This window comes from Solanum dulcamara, chromosome 5 (assembly GCF_947179165.1).
Source record: "Solanum dulcamara chromosome 5, daSolDulc1.2, whole genome shotgun sequence".
In the NCBI taxonomy this organism is placed as follows: domain Eukaryota; kingdom Viridiplantae; phylum Streptophyta; class Magnoliopsida; order Solanales; family Solanaceae; genus Solanum; species Solanum dulcamara.
Window position 1 is genome coordinate 61,531,962 of NC_077241.1, and position 13,775 is coordinate 61,545,736.

Here is a 13,775-nt window from a genome sequence, read left to right on the forward strand (position 1 = left end):
GGTTATTATTATATTGGAGATTTTGAGACAATAATAGATTCTGAAATACAGTTCAGATTAGTGAATATAATTTAATTTTAATGCTATTTGTTGTATGAATTTAGCCAATTTATCATGAGAGAGGCTAAAATATTTTGATTTCTTATGTTTTGCAAAGAATTGAAGATCATAGGCAAAAGAAATCAAGTTATCAATTTTAGAATCTAGATGAATAATACTAATTACTCAACAAATTTGATTGGTTGATACAAGTAATTTTCTATTATGGTAAATTGAAATAAGAAAGAAGCAGAAATTTTGGGCAGAAGCTAATTATTGGAAACCAAAGTGATGCAACTAATTATTGGAGCTTAACTCTTTATTTTTAGACTTAAAAAGATTTTACAAGTTTCAAAGAAGAAATAGCTTGACTCTTTATATTTTTTTTTATTTTCTCGATATCATTTATAATATCATCATAGAGTATTATAAACTCTATAGTACTCATAAAATATTCACTTCTTTTCTTCTTATTAGTATATTCCTCTTGCTAGCAGTCGGGTATTTTTTTAATGCGTTGATAAGACATAATACCCCTTGTTTGTACTTTGAGTTTCACTTTTAGAAAATAAATAAAAAAACTAACTTACGTACCTCATCTATTGAATTTACCATAAAGGAAAAAAAAAGGTAATTGTAAAAGTATTTTTCTAAATATCAAAAATCTGTTAAATAAAATAAATAGCCGATTCCTTCATTTTTATTGTTACTTCTTCAACAATGAGATCTTCTCTACACACTTGAGCCTGCAACTTTATATTTTAATTTAATACTTAACTAATTGATGTAACTATGAACTTGTATAACACACGCTTCAGTCAGAAATTATCGACACTTTTTCTCACTCAAATCAGTATCACTTTTGTTTCCAATAATTGAGTGAAAATTACGAGCAGGTCTCGTGGTTTATTCAAATAGATTACAATTAGACCAATCTATTATACAAACTTCATACTTTTTTAGTTAATGTAGGATCATCCAGTTCGAATTGACAGCAATGCACAATTAATTAAAAGGAGTTACAAAATACATATACATATGTTATATCACCTAACTACCCTATTTCCTCTACAACAAGAACAAACCCATTTAGTCTCAAAAGAGGAGTCTGAAACACAAACCTTACTACTACCTCAAGGTCAAGGAGGTAGATGAGGTTGTTTTCTCGAAAAGAGGATTCTTCACTTCTCTCTTATTCAAAACCAAGTATGGAACTCAAAATTAACACAAACTCAAAATAGTGCTTAATACTCTCTGCATATTGCATATGTTAAAGAATCAAACAAGCATCTGAATAGTGTAAGGGCCAAACCGTTCCTTGTTTATATATTTTTTGTGTGTTAATGCTTATAGTACCCAACCACTGTTTCTCATCAAATACAAGTTGAAGAAGTTTAGATTCATTTAATCCATTAACTAATTTGCTCCAAATTCCTTTTGTTAATTAACTACATTGTATTAGGCTTAAATTTAACTATTATTACCAAACAGCTTTGAGCAGGCCAACTGCAAGTCACAATTTTGATCACGCGATTCTGTAACAAGAGAGCAATTTTACCAGCATAAGCCAAGTAGAAATCGTTTTGGATCCATTTGTCTCAACAGGCATCAGGACATAAACGAGGCATACCCCATTAGATATGATTGGTCACACAATAAAGAGAAGCTATACACCAAAACCAGTAAGGACAGCTGCCACCTTCCTATATCAAGCCACAACAATTTCCAGAAGGCAATTTTGCAGTTAAATTCACAGGCACAAAATTGAAGAACGGGAAGGTTAAACGAACTCAAGAAAGCAAGTCAAATCAAACAACTCAAAGATCACAATCTGATATACATGCAAAACATACATTCAGCAGAGTGCAGACAGCAACAGCACATCCAAAAGCATTAAATTTTACATGATAGCTATCTACTGAGTTCTCTTAGAAGATACTGGGAGATTGAGATAGAACTGTTATTTGTATTCAAAGAAATTCAAAGGAACCAAATCGACTTTAATTTTTACATACTTGACCAGTTTGATGGAATTCTTTTCATAGATCTTTCTCACACACACACCAAACCAATCTCAGCTCCAACTTTTTGTCAAAAAATAAAGGAGAGATGAGTTTGGTTTTGACAAATGCCACCTTTGCAGATTCCAAAATCCTCGAAAGGCACAACAATCAATCCCAAACCACACAAAGTGCCAAAATCTATAACAAGAACTAGAACTCCATCAAGGAAAGGGAGCCTTGCAATACAAGATGCAGAAAGAAACAGCTTCTTTCCTTTCCAAAATTGACAAACTTGAATTAATCAATACCCATTTATATACTTCACGATCTGGAGTTCTCTTCATGCTCTAGCCCCGTATGACCTTTAGAAGAGTTCCATCTCATGAAGCCCATGTACCTCTTCATGCCATTTACTAATACCAACAAGATTTACAAGCCCATGAATCCATAAGATCAATGTTATCTGTAAATTGGATATTATTAAGGACATAGGTCGAATTATGCTCAAAAAAACTGCATTCAAATGTGGCAAACAATAATTACAAGAAGAAAGAAACTATCAGAACTTACCATCGAGTAACCACAATACAAAAATCTGAGCATTTGTCAGCCACAACACCAATTAGCCCTGAAAGGACACGACATACTTGAGGAAAACAGTTGAAAAGATACAATTAAAAGTCCTTAAAACAAAATAATCATCCAAATTATTTATCAGCTAAACACTTTTTTGTATAGGTAAGGACAACTAACACACTTTTTAAAGTGTATAATAACAAAGAGGGAAGACACAATTGGATAAGCCTTGTCCAGGAAGTTCATTCCAAACTAGTGATATCCCTCATCGTAGCAAAACAAAAACTTACACATTTGATCTGGCTGAATTATGCCAGTTAAGCATAACCCTTCTTCTGCAGCTCAAAATACGAATTATGGCATGTACACCTCATGCACCTTTTTCTAAAGGAAACTATGGCACAGACAACATCAATTACTTCTAAGAAGCTTCCGTGATCAGAGGGGCTTCCTGCAGGTATTCATGCAAACTTACACGCACAGATCTTTACTAGTCTAACACAATACAGGCCCATACTTCGAACTATAGTACAGGGAAACAATCAATCAATCAATTTCACCACCTGCAAATATATTGGGTTTAACCTACATGAATCCCTAATAGTCATTCCGCGATACTCCAGTCCAACTCTAGTACAGAGGAGCATGAAAGTTTTTAAAATAGTTTAGGTTTCAAAATGTTAATTAGGTGAATCCACTCTTCCCAGGATAATAGTTTCTTTAGATACCTAACACTCAGATAATTGTAACCTATAGAAGCATTCTGATGAAAAATGAAAATGTGAACTCATTAAAATATTCCCGACAGAAATCAAACTCCAGAACACTATTTGTTGCATGTATTATGAACCCCCCCCCCCCCCCCCAAATGCCAAATATTCAAGAGAGTTGGACTAGATGTTTCAGTCTCTAGAGACCAAAATGCCAGATATATAAAGACAAAATGTAAAGTCCAAATGATCAGCAACAGAATTTAATTTAAATTCACGATCCCAAGAACATAAGTCCATGCCAGGAATAAGTGCCAGGAAAAATAAGAAATAAGGACATATAACTCTGATGTCCAGGCTACTTTGCAAAATCTTAAATTGAAGGGTCCTAGTATACTACAGAAGTAGATGTTTTTTGCCTCTAATCTAGTTATTGTTCAAACTATACAAACTTTGACCAATAAGTAAATTAACCCCCATATAACCTCATGGGCTACCATGTAAACCATCTTTGACATTAGAACTAATCACATACACTGATGAAACAGGATTTAGGGGATATCATCTCCAAAGGAGAATAAAAGAGCCAGCTCTGCATCCATTTTTCTCCATTCAGATGAAAATTAACCAGGCACTTTTTCAAAGCACATACAGCAGAGTATCACATGACACCCAAGAAAATTCCCAGAAACTTCTTAAGTGCCTCAAGAAACAGTTCGCCCATAACAAACAGATGCAATGTAAAGGTTCTTGGCCCACTTCTCCTGCAAACAGTAACACAAATAGTTAGGTCCAGGACCAGTGAAAAAGGAAAAGTAGAAGGCACAAGAAATGGTCCCAGTAAATAGAAGCGATGACAGAAGGAATAAATGACCTTGACGTGAGTGCTAGGAAAAGCAGAAGTACGAAGTGTCTCTTGTGTTTCATCCGCAGGCTTCCTTCTTGGAACACTCAGAACTAAAGCAGTTTGATCCCATGTGGCTGCAGTTGACGTGATACGGTAACCAGCATCCCACCTCCTATGAATCCCTTCACTAGGATAGAGAAAATCTAATTCCACCACCTGGAAGTTAATAAGAGCACATGAATACCAAATTCCAAATTAGAGGACAAATCCGTTCCATGACTGTTCTCCACTAAAAACTAATAAAAGTTATAAAAAGAGTTTCACAAGAAAACCTGATCAGAGAACCCAGCCCCACGTGACATAACAATTGCCCATTTACTTCCTGCAGTTGCCATCACCGTGACATTGAACCCCTCTCTCCATTTTTTATTTATCCACTTGAAAGGAAATGACTCGCTGACTTTGTAGGACTGCTGCAGATATTGCGTACCTGATGTTTACCACATTGCTTACTTCAGTCTGGTCAAGTTCATACAACTGTGACAACCCACATATATAAGAAGTTATAAAGTTCCACTGACCCTTTGACATGACTACTACGGAGCTCCCATTATTAGCTCCTGCTATTGCGCTAATATAGTAATTCTTCTCCCATTGCTCCATAATCCACTCCTATATTCAAACATAAATATGAGGAATTAGCAGAAGCCTATCAAACTGAAACACACAATGGTATTTGAGTCCGTCAGAAAATTAGCCGAATTATATTAGATTGCTCTTATGTAACAGAAAAATCTGACTCCTCAAGTTTGACCACTCTACTGAAGATAAGAGACCTTGTGAAGAAAAAAAGGTGACAACTGGTAAACTTGAGAAGTGAACCCAGTCCCTGCATCCATAATTAAGGCCCACAAGTTTGAACAGCATGCCACACAGCTAATGAATAGTCCATCCTCATTTCCTTTATCGATGTGCTGAGCCAGCCTCATATCAGCAACGTTATAATGATACCTACAATTGACAGTTGTATTAATTCCTGGTTCACAAGCTAAAGACCAAGAAATATCAGGCACAAGTATGTATAGAAACCTTTGCTTCATTGGGCGACGAGCATTGTAAACACTAATCCATTGTGTTGCAGGCATTCCCATCCGTACTTTCTTCTTTGGTTGTTCATCGTCATCTTCTTCCATTGTAAGCCTTCCTCTCTTCTGTCCAACTTGATATATAAGCTACAATAACATAAAATGTGTTAGAAAATTTTCTCCTGTCACTGATTCTTCAAATTCAAGATACCCTGAATTATGAAGATGTCAAGTAATACCTTCTGTGCACCATCAGTGTTGATTGGCCTGATGTCTGGATTTGGACCTACTATTCCGTCAAACAATGAGATATATTTCGCATAATTAGGCTCCTCATCAAACTTCAAGTTCACAACATATTCCACAAACTGTCTAAATGGAGCAGGGCAGAAGCAGCAAAGTGTTTCTGGAGAAGTCGACATCTTTTTCTTACAGACAAGGAAACCTTTATTTTCACCCTACAAAGATCAGAGTCATGAGTCACCAACGAACCTATTAAAAAGAATACTGCATTCCAAAGGTGGTTCCAGGCTTTAAGCTCTATGCGTTCGACCTTTAAGGTTCTAAAAACTTAACCCAGTACCTCTAAAATTATGGATTCAGCACCTCTGTTTGTTGCAATTTCAGTGGGTTTTATATATAAATTTTATGCCCTGCATGGAACATACTGGGTTTGTATGAACCGGATGCTGCAACGCTGCATCCACCTCTAAAGTATTCTAAGAGGAGAAAATGCTTACCTGATATCCCTGCCAAGGCAGTCGGCCCCGGAGCAGAAAGATGAGTGTGTAAGCCAGCGATTCTAGGTCATCTCTCCGGCTTCCAGTTCTTCCAAGGTGAGCGTGCACACTAGCATATCTTACAGTTCCCCTTAAGCAATGATTTTCTTACTAATCAGTGAATGCAGTTAAGAAATGCAAACCAAAGTAATTATTGACTACGGTACCTAAAGACATCAGGCCTTTGGTCATATTCAACATGAAGACCACTTGAAGTATCACGCCACCTAGTTGCTGCAACACTCGAACAGGTAAAACACATAAATTGTTGCACAAAAATAAAACATGATCAAGATTGCAAAATTTTAATATAAAGAGATGTCTAATAGCTGTTGAATTATTTCTTTTATGATATAAGCTACATATCCATGTCATACCTAATCCAAGGTCAACCAGAAACAGTTTTTTCTCATCAGGAGTTCCAAGAAGAAAGTTTTCAGGTTTCACATCGCCGTGTACATACCTGCAGAACGATCGCACCAGTATGAAAAGATTATTTCAGGTCCAGCAAAGGATTCTGGTAGAGTACAACCACAAAACGATATGTTCACTAGTACAGAGCAAAACCCCATATTCTGGAACAAATGTTATCCACAAACCAGAGAGTAACAGACACAAGATGTTTTGTAATTTTTTTTATTGTTAAAGGTAAGTATATTAACTTCAGCAATAAGAAAATGCTGTAAAATAAGTACAAAATGGGGCTACACTATAAATTGTGTAAATGAGCTCTGGAAATCGATTGTGGCATCTAAGAAGCAAAATGTTTTGTGTTCTTCATTGGAAAATAGGTAGTTGGGGAATATGTTCCCACAATGGAAGTACACTGTAAATAATAACCCAGGATAGACAATTTCTGCCTAAGATGGATGATAGCTTTCAGCCCGTAGCAGGATGATAATCAGAAATCCATACTTACCCCCTAGAGTGCAACTTCTCAAGTATGGATATTGCTTCAATGGCAATGCATGCTACCATTTCAATAGACATCCTGAAATGGACAATGTAAAAATCAAATAGAATGTCATTGAATTCCAGGGACCAGCAATAACCTACTCATGATATTTCTTCTTTGTTTTTTAAATCAAGACCTCCTTGTGATATTATAAATACAGAATGGAGCTTACGTATGAGAATTGTTGTTCCATACATCCCACAAACTAGGACCAAGCATATCCATAACCTACACTCATAGAAAGCATTGTTGTAATTTCATAGAGATTGAAAATGAAGTTCCAAGTGAGACAGTCATAAAGTTATACTACAGTAAGCAAATCACATACCATAATGTAGTAATCACCTTGCCGTCCCTTGTAATGTACATGTGGTATCCCATGACTACCACCTAGAGCACTATCACAAACAACAAGTATCATCAATTACAGGAGGGTATATGTCAACATAACAAAGACCTACATTAAGAAAACAAGACGGTAAAAAGACTTACTTGTAGACTTGCCACTCATAAGGTGGTCCATAGTTACAACCTTTGCTACTTCTATGCTCAAATTTCAAGGCAACCTAGAACCAAATACAACAAAACAATCAACAGCAATATCAAAGAGATCTTCATCCTAGTGGGGGTGGAGGTAGGGGGAGAGGTAGGCTTCATTTGTTTGCACTTAATAAAGATCTTAATCTTAATCATTCAAATCTCAGTCACTAAGTCTGTTTGTTTTCAAGGTATGAATCTTAATCATTAATTAGTGTGTGTGTGTGTTTTTTTTGTTGAGAAGGTAACATTTTTTGAATAACTATTTGTCGCATAAACCTACAGCAGTCCATACTTACATGGGAATATAGGAAGATAGGAAGATGTACTAAGCTATAACCTACTTACAAAGATCCTAGAACATCAATAAAAGATTCTATGTCTTCTGTATATTCATGTTTACACCAAAAATAGAAAAGAGCTAGGCACTTCATCTTCAATTTCTGGATAGAGCAATGGTTATCTTCAAAACACCTTTGATTTCTCTTATTTTACAACCACGGGGTCTGAATGATTAAGATCTATAACAAAGTCTTAATATCATTAAGATGTCTATTAAAAAATTTGTACAAAAATGAGAGTCCACCACTACTCCATCTACTTTCACCCACCACCCACAACCACCACTACCACCACTGCCAATCACCACCGCCTACCGTTCACAACCACCATCCTAAGCCCAACCACAACCACCACTACTGCCAATCACCATTAGCCATCATTTGCAATTATCACCACCAATCATTATTACATCCACTAATCACTACTAATAATTACCACCATTAGTCAACATTATATGTTGCTAACAACCATCATCATTCATCACCATCATTAGATTTCAATATCATTCCACTACTAATTATCAACCGCCAACAACTACTACAGTTAATCACTACTGTCAACCACTATATCATAAGATACTACCCAAAGCCACCATCATTAGTCAATACCATCCCAACTTGACACACACAATCACAATTGTTTAGTCATCACCATCACCATTTTCTATATAAAAATTTTAAAATATTTTATTAATATAATATTAGATCAATTTAGTGTTCTCAGCCACTACTAATTATCAGCCGCCAACAACAACTACGGCTATTCACTACTGTCAACCACTATATCATAAGATACTACCCACAACAACCATCATTAGTCAATACCATCCCAAATTGACACACACAATCACAATTGTTTAGTCATCACCAGCACCAATTGTCATATAAAAATTTTAAAATATTTTATTATATGATATTAGATCAATTTAGTGTTGTATTTGAAGTTTAAGTTTATTATTTTTTTAAACAAAGACAAATTTTATACATTCAGATGTTGAGAAAATAAACCGTTTTAACTATTTAGTATTCAGATCTTAATGCAACATCTTAATATTCAGATCCAGACGTCTTAATCTTAATGAAAACAAATGACGGCGTACATAGAGGTGCAAAATGTGATACTTACCTCTATAGCTCCTGCACCATTTCTTTCTTGTGGATATGGTGCATTTATTCGACGACCTACATATACTTGACCAAATCCTCCTTTACCAAGCTTTCGGTCAATCTTATAAGGTGGTGATCCACCAACTTGGATCTGTTATACATAAAAGGAAATACCATAATTGCAATGTTCAAGATGAATCCTTCAACAATAAAGTAGATATAAAAAGAAACTAGAATAACGGCACAAATTCATCTATGCTCATAGCACTATAGACAATTAGACACAACGTTCATCATTTATCCAAGCGACCAACGTCAACGGAAAAGCAACAAAAGAAATCGTACCCATTTCCCCTAGGCATAACCTTGTCCCCAAAACAAACTTAATAGAGCACCCCGAAGCCAATTAAAACATAAAAATCTTTAAAATATATGGAGGCAAGTTTTCCTGAAAAAATACCCAGAGGTCTATTTCACAAAAACAAGATAATAGACCAAAGAAACGTAGAGACTAGGGCTCAACATGGATGTAAGGACATATATGCACCTAAAAACTCAACTTTTCATTATCATCATCATCAAGCATACACAATATAAAAATTTAAAATTAATTCAAAAGACAGCAACCAGAGCACTGTTGAACTGAAGGAGGGAAAACAAAAACAGTGAATTCTTCCCCTCTTCTTAGGCCCTGCTCGGTGGGATTTCCATGAAGGTAAACCACATTATCAGAGGCATTTCAGTAGTTGTTGTGTGCGGAAACCACAATATCAGAGACAGAGACAGAAAGAGAGAGAGAAAAAAATGGTACCCTTTCTGGAAGCGGTGTGGTGCTTCCTTCTTCCTCAGCTCCCAAACCCTTATCACCACTCCGACCGCCACTATCATCTTCATCCATTTTCTTTTTTCCTGCCTCTTCTTTTAAAACCCTCACTCCTTCCTCTACTTCTTTCCTATCCTTATCGTCCGGTTCACCAGTCCTAAACGACGTCGTTTTCTTCACAGCATTCTCCTCCTCATCAACATCTACCACTGCTACAGGTACAACTTCCTTAATTATCTCTTCGTTCTTCTTCTTCCTTACTCCAATGGCTCTATTTCCCGCAGCTGCTCTCCTCGTCCTCGTTGTTCTCCTAGCAACCCTCTTGTCCTCGTCGTTATTAATAATATTGTTGTTGTTTTCTGGTTCAATTGCAGCAATCGGTCGACGGCCTCTGCGCACACCGCTACGCAGTTGAGGCATATCGATCATCCATCAACTTGTCAAAACCCTAAACCGACCTTCATCAATCAAGAATTGTCTTTTTCTTCTAAGCTCTTTCCACTGGGTAAAATCCACGATATCGGAGCAGACGACGGACTATCAATCGCCGATGACTATGAATCTGTATCTATCTCTGTAGAATTTAGGTTTTGGATCTGTGGAGAAAAATTGGAAGAACAGAGAAAGAAACAAGAAAAGGTCAAAAATAGTCCCCTTAACTCAAATAGTTCCTTACTTATAGTAATATTGATGCACTTTTGATCATCCCAAACTTTTAATATATCAAAATTTTCTTTGTTTAGCTATAATAATGTTCCTTCTAAATAGGATAAGATATTCTTGTTCTCACTTTTTTCACATGAAATTATTATTACTACTAAATATATATAAAAAATGATTGAATATTCCATATATAAAATTGTGAATAAAATTAATTTTAAAAAATAAATAAAAGTTTGGAGAAGGCCAAAAGTGTATCAATATTATAAATATAAAGGACTATTAGTGTTCTATATAAAAACTCAAAATTGACTTTGAGTTTTAATCCAAAAATAAAGGACTATTTTAGACTTTTTCAACAGAGAAACTCCAAGCGAACGAGAGTGAAAATAGGGAGACGAAGAAACAGAAAAAAAGAGACTCTAAATGAAAAAGAAAAGATTACTTCTAAACAAGAGACTAGGATATGAGTGATTCTTTTTATTATTTATAAAATAAAAAAAGGAAAAAAATTTGTTACTATAAATTACCTACTTTATTTATTAGTATAGCCCGCCCGTAGGATTTCCTTACTTAAATCCTATTTTAAATAAGGAAATGGTGTTTTTACTCTATCAATCCTATTTTAACTAAATTGTTTTTCCTTTTTAATTTGGAAAATGAGCTTATCATTTTTTAATCATACTCTTATAAAATTAATATGATATATTACACAAGATATGAAAAGTAGTTTTGTTATATAATATTTTATTTGCTAAGTAGTGAATGTGGTTTTTTAAGTAGTGGCCCACTAGTTTTTTCTCTTCTTTCTAGCATTTTTTCATTCAATAAATTATCATATTTTAGCATGAATGAAAATATAGATACGAACACAAAATAATACACCGCTTTCTCTTTTTATCTCCTTTGTACTTTATCAAGTTAATTTTATAATACGTTATCAGCACGAGCCTTTATCGCTTTGAGTTATATCTTTAGAAGGTAACAAAAGGGGTAAGAATTTTATTTTTTTAAAATGTCTAATATTTCAAAACTTGAATTTGTTGCTCTTGATATTTTTGGAAAAAAACTGCTCATCATGGGCACTTGATGCCGAAATTCATTTAGAATCGATGGGTCTGACAGACATCATCAAAGATGAAAATACGGCATCTAGTCAAGACCGTGCAAAAGCCATGATATTTCTCTGCCACCATCTTGACGAGAGGCTAAAATTACAATATCTCACATTAAAAGACCCCCTTAAATTGTGGAAAAATTTAAAAGAAAGATATGACCACCTGAAGTTGGTCATGCTTCCACAAGCATGTCATGATTGGCTAAACTTGCAATTAATGGATTTCAAAAATATAACTGAATATAATTCTGCCTTGTTTAGAATTATAGCTCAATTAAATTTATGCGGAGACGAAATAACTAAGCAAGATAAACTCAAAAAAACATACTCCATATTTCCACCCGCGAATATGCTCCTGGAGCAGCAATATCGCGAAAAGGATTTTAAAAAATATTTTGAATTACTATCTCACCTTTTTATTGCTGAACGTCATAATGAACTAGTAATGAAAAATCATGATAGTCGGCTCATTGGTTCTTTGCCACTCTCTGAAGTGAATCAGACAAATTATAACCAACGCGAAAGAGGCCATGGCCCCAGTCGTGGTCGTGGTCATGGTCGAAGAAAAAATTATAATCATGATACTCGGCTGGCACCGAGAAACGATCAATAATATAAAAGGCAGAGTAAAAGGCCAGAAGCTTTATCGAAGAAAAATTCAGAAAGTGTATGTCATAGATGTGGAGGTATAGGACACTGGTCGCGGACTTGCCGGTCATCAAAACGCTTGGTTCGGCTATATGAGGCGTCCTTGAAAATAACAGAAAATAATTCAGAGACAAATTTTATCTTTGAGGATAATATTGAGCCTATGCATCTGGATGTAGCTGATTTCTTTAATTTTCCAGAAGAAATATATGAATATTGATAAGTCTAATAATAGTTAAATCATTTTTTTATTTTATCTGTACTAAATATTATGTTTGTATTTTTCTAGTCCATGTAAATAAATAAAATTTGTGTAATAAACCATGTATTAGTTATAATATTTACTTTATTTTTTTTTGAAGAAAAATATGAATATGCCTCAAATTTTATTTGGATCAATGATCAATCACGAGGATATTTGTGTAATTGATAGTGGAACAACTCATGCTATTTTTAAAGATGAGAAATATTAACTTAATTAGAAGGAAAGCAAATGTTACTACAATTTCTCATAATTCAAAAATGATTGAAGGCTCCGAAAGAGCTAATATAATTCTGCCCAAAAGGACAAAAATTATTATAGAAGATGCACTATTCTCTTCTAAATCTCCAAGAAACTTGTTAAGTTTTAAAGATGTCACGACCCAACCCCGTAGGCCGCGACTGGTGCCCGAGTTGGGCACCCAAACGTACCCTTATCCCAAATTAGTCTATTTTTTTTTCAAATAAACAAATGTAGTGATTAGTAGAAATTGCTAAATATATCATAAAGTAGATATACACACGAGAGCTGAAAGGTTGTCACAAAACACACAAAAATCCAAACCATATATACAAAACCCACAACATAACTCTGTCTACAGACCTCTACAGATGATAGCATAGTCATAAGATGGGACAGGGCCCCGTCGTACCCCTGACCAACATATCCAAATATACAGAGATAGAGTCAGTACCAAAATACAAGCTCCAAACAAAGGAGCACTGTCAATAACACAGCAGATGTCCTAAACAGGTGGCTCAGCACAACGAACGTCGGTACCTGCGGGCATGTAACACAGCCCCCGAAGAAAGGGGGTCAGTACGGAAAATGTACTGAATATGTAAAGCATGCACTGAACTATATAAAATCATAATCTGAATAGTATATGCAAAACATGAAATCAACGTTTAGAATTTCAAAATGCTTATCAAAATCTTAAACCATATATGCATAGACATATGCCATATCCGGCCCCATTAGGGACTCGGTGAACAAAGTGTGGTTGCCCTCCCATCATCGACACCACGGCACAGCATAACACCAGAGTAGGGAATATCTCCGTAACAAATCATATCATATCAGATGACCATATCAAATCATATCATATCATATCACAAACCTATATGTACATGGCACAGCATAACTTCGTGGCATAATATTTACCACCCCATGGTACATGTTATACATGCCCCCTCACGTCGGGACACGGCGAACAATGTAGAGAAATACGCATGAAAACATATCCTGGCCCAGGCTCAGTGAAAGAAGCATTGAGGCATCCACGA

General features: G+C 35.3%; 1 protein-coding gene across 2 annotated transcripts; it reads right to left on the minus strand.

Annotated features, from left to right (window-relative positions):
* Window positions 1-1,985: 1,985 nt before the first annotated feature.
* On the minus strand, window positions 1,986-10,456 carry LOC129889293 (casein kinase 1-like protein HD16). Of its 2 annotated transcripts, XR_008766876.1 has the most exons (18): window positions 9,791-10,456; window positions 8,999-9,130; window positions 7,487-7,560; window positions 7,323-7,392; window positions 7,167-7,222; window positions 6,959-7,030; window positions 6,417-6,502; window positions 6,207-6,273; window positions 6,001-6,130; window positions 5,500-5,718; window positions 5,265-5,407; window positions 5,012-5,186; window positions 4,757-4,847; window positions 4,508-4,665; window positions 4,203-4,391; window positions 3,864-4,092; window positions 2,613-2,670; window positions 1,986-2,505 (listed from the first exon to the last, which is right to left on the minus strand). XR_008766876.1 is itself a non-coding variant. In XM_055964541.1 (16 exons), exons 1-16 carry the CDS (start codon window positions 10,229-10,231, stop codon window positions 4,033-4,035), a joined length of 2,163 nt encoding a protein of 720 aa, XP_055820516.1. In that variant the 5' UTR covers window positions 10,232-10,456; the 3' UTR covers window positions 3,565-4,032. The 2 variants fall into 2 exon arrangements, 1 of the variants encoding a protein (XP_055820516.1); XM_055964541.1 differs by lacking the exons at window positions 1,986-2,505; window positions 2,613-2,670 and having other exon boundaries at window positions 3,565-4,092.
* Between the last annotated feature and the right edge of the window lie 3,319 nt (window positions 10,457-13,775).

Bases quoted from the DNA above. Each gene is read 5' to 3' on its own strand.
- LOC129889293 (XM_055964541.1), bottom strand. From the start codon at position 10,231: ATGATCGATATGCCTCAACTGCGTAGCGGTGTGCGCAGAGGCCGTCGA. The intron at 9,131-9,790 runs GTACCATTTTTT...TATGTATAACAG, and splicing joins CCACACCGCTTCCAGAAAGG to ATCCAAGTTGGTGGATCACC. The intron at 7,393-7,486 runs GTAAGTCTTTTT...TGTTTGTGATAG, and splicing joins TATGAGTGGCAAGTCTACAA to TGCTCTAGGTGGTAGTCATG.